At 36.7% G+C, this 13,977-nt stretch overlaps 1 protein-coding gene across 1 annotated transcript; it reads left to right on the top strand.

The window, feature by feature from the left end:
- Positions 1–257: 257 nt before the first annotated feature.
- LOC129274286 (NXPE family member 3-like) lies at positions 258–9,304 on the top strand. Its single transcript, XM_064108813.1, has 3 exons — positions 258–424; positions 2,094–2,155; positions 5,042–9,304. The coding sequence occupies exons 1-3, from the start codon at positions 393–395 to the stop codon at positions 5,848–5,850; spliced, it is 903 nt and encodes a 300-aa protein (XP_063964883.1). The 5' UTR covers positions 258–392; the 3' UTR covers positions 5,851–9,304.
- Positions 9,305–13,977: the final 4,673 nt, after the last annotated feature.

Genomic DNA, 13,977 nt, shown 5'->3' with positions numbered 1-13,977 from the left:
CTCTATAGCAAAAAATCAAGCACATGGACCTATGTTAATTTTTGCATATTTCGAATAATAAGGTTCTAAAGTATCTATGTGCAAAGTTTGGTGAAAATGACATGGATTTTACTTTAACTGTGGAACGTCCTTAAATGCGGGTTTTTTTTGTTGGGGGGGGGGTCACGCATGCGTACAGCAATGACTGGCCCCCGGGGTCTCTCTGTGTTTCAAATCATGTCTATTTTCCACATCCTACATTCCACCTACAGGTAAGCATATGTGATTTAACGCGGTCTGGTATAGACGCACCATGGTTCTGCACAGCTCCAATAAAAGCGAATTTGAGTTGTTCAGATTTTTCATGGACCAGTACCAACACGGTATACTCCAAGTCTCTTCTTGAGCACACTATGACAACAGAAGAACAAAAATTATTAATACGGTAAGCAAAGTACCAACTGGACCCCCCATTTCTCGTCCTGATGAAGATCAAAGAATGAAAGCGAAACTAGACTAAATAAAGGAGCATTTTATAAAAGCTCCGACAGTGTTTATTACAAAAACGAAACCGAGATTAAGCGATGATTTATCATAACTTAATCACAAATGCAATAGACAAATGACCTACCAATGTAAAGCTTAGAATCTCCTCTTTCATCTGATATTACTTAGATTATTCCTCATTCACGCATGAGTGAGCAAAAACAATTTGAAGAAAGGATACCAAAAACTCATTTGGCGGGGGGTATCTGAATTTCAAAAAGAAAATCACATGCCTAAAAAGTTCAATATCTGCTTTTTTATTTGATACCTTAATCACAAAAAATGGTCCAGTAGTAAACAAGTTATGTTCCCTCGAAACAATGAAACAATGCTTGTATTTCCATAATTTCATTAAATAAACCTGTTTTCACCGGTTTCCCACAGAAGCTATCGCATGGTTAACAAAAGACTTAATGCATGGCTGATCGTCAACAAAACGGAGTGTCGAGTGAGTTTGAACGCTAGCCTGTAAAACCTCTTCATTTTATGAAATTATTGAAATTCAAGCCTTATTTCAAATATTCAGAGCTTGGTTATTTCTTGACCATTTTCTGTAATTGAGGTATCAAATTAAAGAGCAGATATTGAACTTTTTAAAAATGTGGTTTTCTTTTTGAAACCCAGATACAGCCCGCCAAATGACTTTTTGGTATCCCCTCTTCGAATTGTTTTTGCTCACTCATGTGTGAATGAGAAATAATCTAAGTAATTTCAGATGAAAGAGGAGATTCTAAGCTTTACAATGGTAGGTCATTTGTCTATTGTATTTGTGATTAAGTTATGATAAATCATCGATAAATCTCGGTTTTGTTTTTTTGTGGGACGCACTGTATATATATAATGATTGTGTTCAAGGCCTCTATTTTCAATTTGTTATTGCCATGATTACTCCCGGGATTATTTAAATTTGTATTTTCATTATTCACTTATCTCTGTGTACATATTTTTTACAGAGATAGTGAGACTTTCTGTTGACAATCATGATCATAATATTGATTGTATAATTATGATAATAGTAATATGAATTGTTTTACGATGATGATGATCATAGAGAACGTGTTATTATATTAATGGTAAAATGATAGCAATGATGATACAATAGATTATGATTATTATATGATTATAATGAAATATGAAATATTGTAATATTTTCATAATTGTCATGTGTGATAAAAAGCCTTAAGCGTCTCACGTGGAATTACCGTTGTTTTAATATTCTCTGATTTAATATAGATGGTCGTTATTATCAAATCTGTAAAAATTGAAATATTATATAATTCAAACAATAAAACAATAGGGAGTGAGGAACATCATCGACTTTCTCATTTACATGTCGCTGAGTTGTGCATATTACTGAGTTATGCGTATAATTTTTGAGAAATAAGCGAAAATTAAAAATGTAATAACTTATTTCTTATTTCACATCCGATTTTGATGACATTTTTCAACATTATGCTTGTTTGATTTTCCTCTATTGATTCCAGTCAACATTTTTCTGGGGTGGACTTGACCTTTAATTTGTATAATGAACATACCCATAATGATAATTGTATTTATGTATGTTACAGGCAAAAGAAGGAAATCAGACCACAAGGTGCCAAGTTTGTCAATGTGACCGACCAAGACAAAAGTGAGTGGTAAAAAATAGGATCCCGTCTTACAAAGAATTGTAATTGATCCGATCAATCTAAACTATACAGTGCCTATCAACAAAAAGTTTACACTTAGAAAAAATCCTGTAATATTATACATTTGTAATATCTTGAAGATTTTTCCACATTTTAACATAGGTAAAGATCCATTTAAGCAAAATTTAGATATAACTGTCCAAAAATATTTCCGCTTGAGTGAGCACCACTTACTTTTGAAAAGTTATTGAAAAATGATTTGCGCAGAACTTTGAAATAGTTATGCGAATAAAAGTAGAACTTAATCATGAAGAACACGTGGAATATAGCTAGTAAAATTATTTGAAGATATCTTTAACCTTTTTTAACTTGTTTCCTTGCCCAAAACACTTCAAAGAGTGCATTGTGCCCCACCCCAGTCCCCCACACTTCGAGGCCATTGTGACGATATTTGCTTTACACTGAGCTGTGATTTACATGAAATGGCTTAGGCTTGATTTTCATTTTGTTAATCATTGTCAAGCTTGGAAAAAGTGTGGAGAAACAAGTATTAAATGAAAAATGAAATGTAAACCTACTTTAAATGATAAAGACTTAGTAAAAAAATGCTGGAGATGTCTGATATAAACTTTTGTTCAGATTCAGTTATGTCCTCAGATCCAGCTAGCACAAAAAGGGTAAAAGTTGTGCTTACTAAGTGTTGAAATTTAAATTTGGGCGGCAAAATTGTTACAAAATGTTTGAATGCATCCGTTTTATTTCAATTGACTAAAAGTGCAAGGGAAATGTTTCGCAGGGTAAGTTTGATTTCGCCCTTTCCCCTTGACACAGCGTGAAAACAAGCATTTCTGCGCAAACAGATTTCTGCGAGCTTTACAAAAATGGACAGTGCTCACTCAAGTGTAACATTCTGTCAAAACTTTTACTTTCATTAGATAGATGAGACCCAAACCGAAGATAATATGTGAAAAAATTACCTACATGTTGAATATTTTTTAATTACAAGGGCTTTTTCAAAGTGTAAACTTTTTTTTGATACGCACTGTATAGAAGTCCATCAATGTCACATTTTTTTCTGCAGGGAATTTGCACAATGAATGTACATTGTGAACAAAAAGAAGCACACTGAATTTCAAGAAATGGTGACAATTGCTCCGGGCTTTATTTCGTCTAAGATATAGGGTTGCAATAGGGTTTTATGTTAGGTTTAGGATGGGGTATAGTGTTAAATCAAAGGTTGAAGTTGGCAATTTCGTTAGTGTGTGGAATTTACAGCGCAGCAATTCTCGCCGGAGCAAATGTCACTGAACCGTATGAATAGCCATACACATATCTAGAAAGTATCATGGATAAACATGCATTCAAATCAAATCAAATTTTAGGTGTTGACGTCGCTGGCTTTATAGTGATGGTTGATCGGATCAGTCGCAATTTTTTGTGACACGGGCCCTGGTGGGTGTTTCATAAAGCTGTTCGTAAGATCCTTTCTTTTGGTAAATGGTATACACCATAGGCGATGGTTTAGCGCGTAAGAAAGGATCACCAGTCGTTCTTAAAGTCGCTCTTAACTTGCGAACAGCTTTATGAAACGGCCTCCAGGTAATTTAATGCAAATACAGTTCAAATTATACCGTATGGATCAAAACGCAGCCACTAATTCTGTTTATTATATGATGCTGTTATTTTATTATGTTTATATTCATAATTTGCCAAAAATATTATTTAATCCTATTTACTAGGGAAACTCTTGACAAAAACCTTAGTTTTTTTTACAGCTAGTGTCAATTATGGATTTAGATCTATATGGTTTTTATAACTATTGTTATTCTTAAACATTTTTTTAATCGGGAATTTAATCTCAATCAATGTCAATGGAATTGAATTGAATTCAAAAGAAATAAAAAAATGATTGTTATTCTGTCATACATTATGTTGCGTCAAATAAAATCAATAAACTTAATTTTCTAAGATTGAATACATATTTTAACAGCCCACACTACTTAATATTCGAAACCTTTTTTTTTTTTGGGGGGGGGGTGGGGGACTGTAAGCCTATATATTCTATTTTTCAATGATTTGTTCACTATAAGTGGTCCACTATATGCCCACCATTTCTCCCGTGGTGGTATCGGGTTTAGTAAGGTTGTTCTGCTTGCATGTATTCCATATTGTCCATAATTGAAACATTACACCTATTTCAAAGGTAAATCAATATCTTGAAATATCCTGTTTCCAGCCAGCAACAGATTTGGTATATAGGCCGTTGTCTGTCAATCAGGGGTGTGAGAGTTCAGATTTTTATCTGATTTCAGATTATTATTTTTTTTTATTTTCATCTTAATTTCAGCTTATTTTTGGCCTTCCTCTGTACAAAAAGTATGGGAGCTCTTTCTATTTCAGACTTTTTCAACACTCTTCAGCTTTTTTCAGATCTTTTTATTTGTGACCACTCACACCACTGGTCAATGGAGTGACGGGTAAATTATTGACAGCTATAGATTCGTTTGGTCTATGTAATTTTCCTACCGCTTACAGAATTTGTTTAAAATTTAGTTGCCCACCTGTCAAGAGTCATCATCCAGATAAAAAAATATACTATTTTGTAATGCAAGACTCATCATGCACAAGTAGGCCTACCTAGAACGGGAGAAGAAAAAGAAAGTAAATAAAATGGAAAATGGAAAATGAAATAAACTCCTGGGTATCAATAATCTCACCAAATTATATTTTCTTTCTCGTACAAGGTAATTTTTCTCGCTTACTTCGCTCGCTCGCGACTATTCAGAAGCCCCTTTCCCTATCTCTGTTCGCAAGGGTTGGCTCCCTAGAATTTTTTTACTCAGAATGCCACTGCTTCACATTATAAATGTTTTTTTTTTCCCTTTCAGATACATCCTCTCTACCACCGCATTGCCATAACGAGAGACTGCCTCCATGCATTTTAGGTTCCCACAATCTCTCTAGCTCAATGTCAGCGGGCTACTTCTTGAAGGGGCAGTGGTATTCCAACTTTTGTCGCCTTCGTGCGTTTGCAATCCCCGAAACTCTAAAGTGTCTAACCAACAAAACCCTCTATTTCCATGGCGACTCGACAACCAGACAGTATTTTGAATACCTCGTGGAAACTTTGAAAGGAACCCTCAAACCGAACCCGCCCACCAAGCAATCGAATTGGAAAGTGGGACCTTCGCTGGCTGAAGACCGTGTTCACAACTTCACGGTTCACTATCGACATCACGGATACCCGATCCGGAATAATTGGACCGATGCATCCGAAGTGCAGTACATCGAGGAAGCGCTTGACGTGCTTGACGCAACACCGGATACGGTTTTCATGTTTACGATATGGGCTCATTTAACAACAGTTAACATGTCTTTCTATGAGCATCGAGTTCAAAGGATAAAGGCCGCGGTAGAAAGATTGCACCGTCGGAGTCCCGAAACCCTTGTTGTCATCAAAAGCGCGAATACGCGCTCTCATCCCAGTTGGGGATCTTCTGCGACGTATAGCGATTGGTACGCTAAGGAGCTGGATTTAAAACTCAGAGACGTATTCAAGAGCTATGATAATAAAATTGGATTTATAGATCAGTGGTCGATGGTAGTAGGATTTTCAAATAGAGATGCTATTCACCCAGACAAGGCAATCATATCTAGAGGTGTGCGGACGTTACTGTCTTACATATGCCCTAAATAATGAAGACTCATGTACACCAAAATGCGTGCCAGGGGCTAGGGACACGAAGCGGACCCGTCACAGTGCGCGCAATTTTTTTTTAAATTTTAGTGGTTGTGCCACAAACAAGAGAGGGCGCATTATGACCGCGTACCGGGTTATGACATCGGTTATTCAAACCACCTATTATGTCGCTGGACACGGCTGTTTTCGACTCGGCGTACGGCCGTCGTAGAGCAAAGGCGACTGAGGTGTTAGGACAATAAACGGAACAGACTACCATATGATTCCAAGAAGAAAATATCGCAGGAAAACCATTTAGCGATCTTCGGATTGAGTTTGTTGTGGCAATATTAGTTTTGTTTGTATTACATTTTTTACTTCAGAGAAAATGGTTTATACCCAGTTGTTGTGTGTCCGGACAGGTTGTGTGTCCGGACGATCAATTTTAGAAAGTCATTTGGAAAAAATTACAAGCGAAGTTTCATCAATTTTTAGTACAAAATGTTAGGAAATATTATAAAGAACAAAATAGAAGATGATTAATAAGTATTGAATTCATATTTTTAGTGTAATCCAAAGACAAAAAAGAAGACTTCAAAAATATAAAGTGTCCGGACACCCGACCCCCCATCCTACTATAGTCATTAGAATGTGAGTTGTATTCCAGTTTTCTACAACTATATAATGATGACGGTCACCATGCCGTCATTATGCCGAGTAATATCATCGAGTTATTAGTTGATAACTATTATGATGGTTTCTTTTGCTACTCTAGTACTTGTAGATTTATAAATGTAACGGTGATTTCCCCAAGAGTTTCTTATTAAGTGGTATCGCACGCTAAACTACATGGCCCGTATTCTCAGCTCATGTTTAGTTTTTAAACCAAATGGTCCAGGTCTGGGCTGAAATTATGGGTACAAATACGCGTCAAACATTTGTTGACACTTTGTGTTTCTTGTGAGTTTACTTGGATCTTTCCATATTTCATCATGGTGAAAACAACTACCGTATTTATCATTTCAGGTTAATGTTTCATAAAGCTCTTCGCAAAGTTACGAATGACTTTAGGCACGACTGGAACATATTCTTAGGTCATAACTCAATTATATAGGGATATCATATAGCACAAGAAATTATCTCCAGTCAAAAGGCATTCACAGTGCGTAAAGTCTTTCGTATCTTACGAACAGCTTTATGAACATCCACCTGGATTCATAATGCCTTGAGTGCCAAATGTGATGATAAAGTTATCATCAAGTTGTGGGGATTTTTGTCACACTTTGCTACCCCGAGATAATCCGGAACTTATTTAGACCATCACCATCTGATGGTTACAAAGGAGTTCAGAATAACGACCCTATGGTTTTTAAAATAAATCCAGACCGACTTTGGTTATAAGACTCAGCGAATTTTTGCTTTCCAATCATGCATGGCCATTCCTTATAGCTTTATTGCTACAGACATTGTCTTGTTAGGGCATGGACCTATGAAGAGACGGACATTCATCGCTTAGATAATGAATTCACTAACCATGCGAACTGGGGGGCGTTTCATCAACATTTTTGTCCGACAAGTTGTCAGATCTGACATCTTTCCTTGATTTTGATTGGCTGAGAAGCACTGTAACTATGGTAACTGTCGGATAAAATGGGACTTGTCGGATAAAACGTCTGACATGTCCTTTCATGAAATGCTCCCCATGTGACTGTAATTGTCATCTGAATAACATTCTCTTCATACTAGTCTTTTTTGGTCCTGTGATCGTCACCGTGAGAAGGGACTGAAGCAGTTCGTGACTGGACATTTATATTTCACAAAATATGCGCAATAGATAACAAATCACTTAAATCATGGAAAATCGATGTGCAGTTCTTGTTTACCTTTGGTAATCTTAGTTCCATGTGTTTTATTTGGGAAAACGTCTGCATATCTTAATATAGAGGCAATATTGTGATTGATGGTTTACCATTTAAAATTTAATTTTCCCAAGTTTCTCCATAATATTCCAGATATACGTGAAACATAACATGTATAGATCGTGTATCTCTCAATGTTATTGCATTCCTTATATGTGAGCGGTAGTTAGCGGATCGAATCATATATTTTATATCATAAAAATCGTCTGCTTCTCAAGTTTGCTGCTCCAAATATGAAACATGTTGACTGAAAGGCACATGCTGAAACAGGGTATCAGCCAACAAAAATCAAGACCGGAAACTGTTCCGTCTTTGGGTGATCAGATACGCCTTGGTAGTCATGGTAATTGCTATTGTTACAACGCCTGTATGTTCTCATTAAGATGCGCATAACCAGGCGACGGTGACTCGACTATCATTGGACCAAAGAAATGCTCGCGTTAATCGTCCATCTCTTCATAGGTCCATGGTTAGGGAAAGTAAGATTACTCCTCCTTATTCAACATGTTCAGTAAGGACTTTAGTAGGACTGGAAAATTCCTTAAAACGCTAAACAGTTCAGAGGCAATGCAAATTTTCCTGCACACGATAGAGGGTTGTGTTCCCTCGTTATAGTGAGTTTTCACTCTGCAATGTACCGAGGGTTCAAGAATACATTAAATTTATTGAAAATACCCGTCAAATGATAAAGAACAGCTGGTCTTTGTCGAAATTGGTGAACCGGAACAGTAGTTCCGTTCTAAGTTTCTGGGCTGACGAAAAATTGCAAACTCTGGTTTGTCCGGCGTCAAGGACGAAACTGCTCTTTTGACAAACTGCCAATTTTCGACAAAGACTTCTAAGTTCTTTGTCATGAAAGGCATTTGACGATAGGCCTACAGTTTCTCAGTTTTAGAATTGTCCGTGCGTCGGTGAGCGAAAACTCCTATTTTGTCGATCTGAATAGCACCATAAAAATTCAAAAGACTGGAGACTTATCGTTACCATGGTTGCCACACGCGTGGAAAGATATTTAGTTGATCACTTATGTTCCATTGTATCTTTTTTTTTTTGTAATTGGGGCGGATCCAGGAATTTCAAAGGGGGGGGGGGCATTTCTGTTCCGAAAATTTTTGACAAACAAAAAATATAAGTAAAATGGGTTTCACTTCCAAATGAAGGTGATTTACATGACACACATAAACGTGCACATTATTCTCAAGGGGGGACACGGGCCGTGTGTGCCCCTTCTTGGGTCCGCCACTGTGGAGCTTTTAACGTTTAAGGGATAGGCTGCAGGTTGCCTTCTACCATTGTGCAACTGAATATCGTGGAAAACGTAAGTTTTATTCCAAAACATAAATAATTATTTCGGTTTATCGACAAAATCCAACTGTCATGGTTGCAATTAGTTAACAAACATGAAATAAAAATAAATTGCCAGTGTAGATTTGGATTATGCTTTAGCGAAACCCCTAATCGTAATCATTGTGAAAACAGTGTTACACAAATCTATGGTTTTTTCATTAGATGTATCTATTTATGATTATATTAATAAATATATCATTTGGTTCAAAGTCGGCGTCTGATATGTTATTTATGTTTATGAGAAAAAACATCATGCATTATAATAAGTGTAAACATTCCTGTCCAAGATTTAGATTTTCAAAACTTTTGTTTTCTTTTAGCCCCCCCCCCCCCCCCCCCAAAAAAAAAAGTCTTTTAGTACCCCTGAGATAGTCCACATTGTCGTGGGAGATTGAAAACGATACCTCATTCGACTAAACTCGGTCCAAAATATCTGGTCCCAAACATCCGGTTCCAACAAAAGATTGGCAGTGGGAACTAAGATGGTACTTGTCCTAATAAAATGCAATTAATTTGCTTTATATTGTAAATTGATTGTCCTGAACCAATAGCGTAATACTAAAAACAATAATAGGGGGCCAGACATATCGTACAGAGCGATATTTTTCAACAGCTGCGTGCGATTGAAGCGAGCGATTTTTTTTATTTACTACGAAAATCTAATCCAGTGATGAATTTTGACAAATCATTCTTTAAATCCCTTTTTTTTTTTTTTTCATTTTTTTCTTGGTCGCGAGATTTTATGGGCCCCTCCCTCCCCCATCTGTACGCCAATGGGTCAGATGCATAAAAAGTAGCTACTGCTGGCAACTGGCAAGCAATTGCTTTAAGCACAAGCAAGTGCTAGCCAAGTAAAAGATCATGCCTCAGCAATTGCTTTATTTCGTATGCCTATAACCCTTTGCTTTTGCTCAAACCCTTATCTTGCCTTCAGAAACACGGCTCAAAGAAAAGACAGGACTCGAAGGCAAAGGGGTGGCAGTTTAAATTACCGCTTCTTTCAGATAACATATTTCCTGTCATAGAATGACATAGTTTTTGATATTCAGATATTGTTGCCTTTTGAAATGTTTGGTTTTTTGCATGTACTTGAGTTTAGACTAATTACCCTTCAAGGTCAAAGCAAGGTCACAGCTAAAACAAGACCGTTCGAAGGTACATCGACCTTGGTCGATCCCGAGTTTTCTTCGTTTTTTAATACAAAACTGAAGGTACGTTAAATTCTGTTCGATTAATATTACAGTGTAGTTTATGCTTAATTCCTACATATATTTCTGTAATGTATTTAAGGTGATTAGGGTCAAATTTAGACCTGTCTTTAAAAATGGATAATGGAAAATTACATAACTAACTGTAGTAAATTTGCCATGTACCTGTATATGTATTAGTCTATGTATTGACCTATGTTCATGTATGTTAAGTCTGTGTGTGTGCTGTGTGCATGCGAGGAGCGTCCTGATTGGAGGAGCCTTTATATGCTCCTTCGCATGCTACGTGTGTACGTGCGTTGCACAGCACGTACACAAGCTGGTGCAAGAGATTAGATCCAGACTAGACACCAGAGAGAGAAGACCCCGAGACGCCATCGAGTGTGGACACGCATCCCAGCTGTTCCCCACTCGGCGCCATGGTCTGCAACCTAGCTACATAGAAGTCAATGTTACCTGAGTTAGTTATCTACCGTGTGGAATCCTTAGTACAAGTGTCAGGTGAGTATTAGTTGTTGTCCGTGTCTTGTACCGTCGGTAATTAACCCATTTGTGAATGTCGTGAGTCGTAACCATTGTCAGTGTTGTACTTGTCATTTATAACCACTCGCCATCGTATTGTATCGTATCTCGTGCCATCACACCATCGCTAACACATCACCACAACATATACATTTTTACAACATTGGCGATTGCGAGTTTTCGGATCGTCCTGTGCGCCTGTCATTTTCATTTTCATCTTTTCATGTCCCTTCATACTTTATATTTGCTCATAAAAGTCATTTGTGAGTGATTTAGAAGTGTGTATCGAACGGAGAGTGAGTGAGAAGTTTTCCGCTCTCTACCGAGAATTGTAAATTTGCGTGCCGTGATTGCGTGGATTCGCATGCATCTCGCACACATCTTGTTTTAGTTTTATCATTTTTCCGTACATGATATCATTTCTTGTTTGATACAAGTGGATTTTTAAATATATTTGCCATATCTAGGGAATTATTTCATGTCCACTACGTTGCATTTTCATTGCAACGCACGTGGTATTCTCTGTGCACACGCCCTACATTGTTTAGTTGCACTTGCATTTCTTATCGCATTCTTCGCGAGTCTCTTCTATTGTTTGGCTCGCGATCAAGAATTTCGTTCCTTGCATATTTTTGCGTAACTTACCATCTCGTTGCTTTTGTTTGTGAATTGTTTGAAATCTGCATCTAGGCTTGGATATTTTTAGTCCGCCATTGTCTTTAAGATTTCTTCCGAATTCGGAACGTTCACACCACACCGTTCCAAAAAAAAAAAAAAAAAAAAAAAAAAAGTCGGGTGTGAGTATTTGGTGGATTTATTGCATTGGAAAAGTTAATTTGAACTTGAAATTCTCTTTCGATCCTCAGTAATTATTCCAGTTGGTAAGAGTTTCCTAGAATTTCATATTCTTGCATATCGAGCAGTGCACAAATATTTTGAGGGCGTAGAGTTGCTGTTCATACATTTCTATTTTCCAGTATATATTTTCTATCGACATTTGGCAAGTGTTTTTTACAGCCAGTTCTAATACTCCTGGTTGCCGAGTTGAGTAATAGTCTGAATTTACTTCAAATTTTTACCCAGCTCGAAATTACACTTGTGTCGGTGGTACGTTAGAGGTGGGTTTTTCTGAATTTCAGATCTTACCTGTTACTAGAAAATAGGTGGGTTTTCTGAGCTTCGGATCTTACCTGTAACTTGAAAATATACTCTTGAATTTTGTTCTTAATCAATACACATCTTGTGAATTTTCTTTAAAGCATTTCATTCATCCCATCTGATATTGTGATTGTTTCTCTTTAATAACTGTGATTGTCATTGTCTTAAATTCAATCTAAAAGTTATTGTTACTCATTGTTGCTAATTGTTCACCCACTCGGTAGAATTGTGTGTGAATATATAGACATCTATAAATAATTCCAGTGTCAGACCCGTTGGGACTGGAAAAAATAGACGTCTGAATTATTTGTGTAAATAGACTTCTGTATAATAATTCCAGTGTCAGACCCGTTGGGGCTGGAAAAAATATAGACGTCTGAAATATTTCTGTGAATAGACTTCTGTCAATACCAGTGTCAGACCCGTTGGGACTGGGAAAGAGAAGTCTGAATAATTTTATCTTCCCTATCAAATAATTTGTAGTTTGGGCTGGTTGGGTGTAGGCTCCATAATTTTTCGAAATTGTGTAGTTTTGCAGAGAAACCGGTAGGCTATTTATTTCTTGATAACTTAGATAAATTATTCTCTATGTTCTTCATGTTACATGTTTTTATGTCGTTTTGATTCGAAATTAATTGAATCATCACTATTGGTAACTCTATGTGCTGATTTTCATTGCCATTGATTTGGAAGTCAAGAAGTAATAGATTGTTTTTGACCAAAAATTGACAATCTACCCTCGATCGGCGAATAATTGAGTGAGTCATCACTGTACTGTCGAGCCGAATCACGTGACTTTTATATTTTTCACTTGATCGAGATCGAGACTCTCGTTGACGTAAACACAACAGTCGATCAGAGTTAGAATTTGCAAAATTCTGATTTTATACGATTATCGTATTTGACTGTTGATTTATTTTGAAGATTAGTTCTAAGTAGGAACTCGTAGAAGTTGATTTTGTAATTGGATCATTCTTTATTAGTTAATTTTAGATCTAACGTCGCGCGGTTTCCAACCAACCCCAGCGCAACGCACCTCTCTGTCTGGTCCGTAACTCCAGGCAGGGATAACGTTCACGAGCCGGCTATCGTCGCCGTGAAGGCAAATTCTGAACGAGCGCGAGTTTTCTTTTCGTCAGTTTTTGCTGACAATTTCCTGAATTTAGCTGCTAATTGTCTCTTGACTCAATATTTACGCGTTTTGGGCTAAATTCCTTGTTTCTATATTGTATTTCTTGTTCGTAGATCTAACCTATTTTATCACGCCAACTCCAAGCTTCTTCGTCCGGTGTCATTAGCGTCAGCCTTTTATCTGACGTGTGAGTGTCTGTGCTATAGCACTAGTTTGCATTTGAGAAAGACAGTTCGAACTGGAAACTTAACAGAATTTATTTAATTAATCTTCTGAGCTTCAGATTATTTGATCTTAAGAAAAATAAAGAGGTCTAGTCTTTTTTGGATCTTTAAGTTTAATTTTCTTAGTGGATTAGTAAATAAGCTAAGCACTGTTGTCCTGATTACTAAAAGTCTTGGAAGTTCAATTTCTAACCCTAAAATACTTAATTTAGTCCAGGTTAGAAAAATCCTTTTGTCTGAATTTGATATCAAATTCCATTATTAGGATTTTTTAGGAGTCTTTGCAGCCAATAATCTTGTTTAATCTCTCAGGTGTTTGTAATTTCCTGACCGTGTATACCTGGAGCCAACAAGTGCAATTGTTTGCTTTGCCTTTTGACTCGGTGTACAACTGGTTTGAACGAGGACTTGGAATTTAATTTCAGGCCCTTAGTTCTTTGTAGGAAATTTTTCTTGGAGGTTATCCTGGATTGTCTTTTTGTCTGTTTGAAATTCAGGTTTTCCTAGTTGATTAATTTTAACAAGCATTGTTAGATCGGGAATTTTTCTTTGGAATAATTCTTGTAAATTTAATTTCTATATTTTAGATCTCAACTGAAGGTACAAGAAGTACTGAATTAAATTTTAATAAGGCT

This window comes from Lytechinus pictus, chromosome 13 (assembly GCF_037042905.1).
Source record: "Lytechinus pictus isolate F3 Inbred chromosome 13, Lp3.0, whole genome shotgun sequence".
Classification (NCBI taxonomy): Eukaryota; Metazoa; Echinodermata; class Echinoidea; order Temnopleuroida; family Toxopneustidae; genus Lytechinus; species Lytechinus pictus.
Note: the sequence above shows the minus strand (reverse complement) of the source record. Positions and strands in the feature narration are given on the sequence as shown.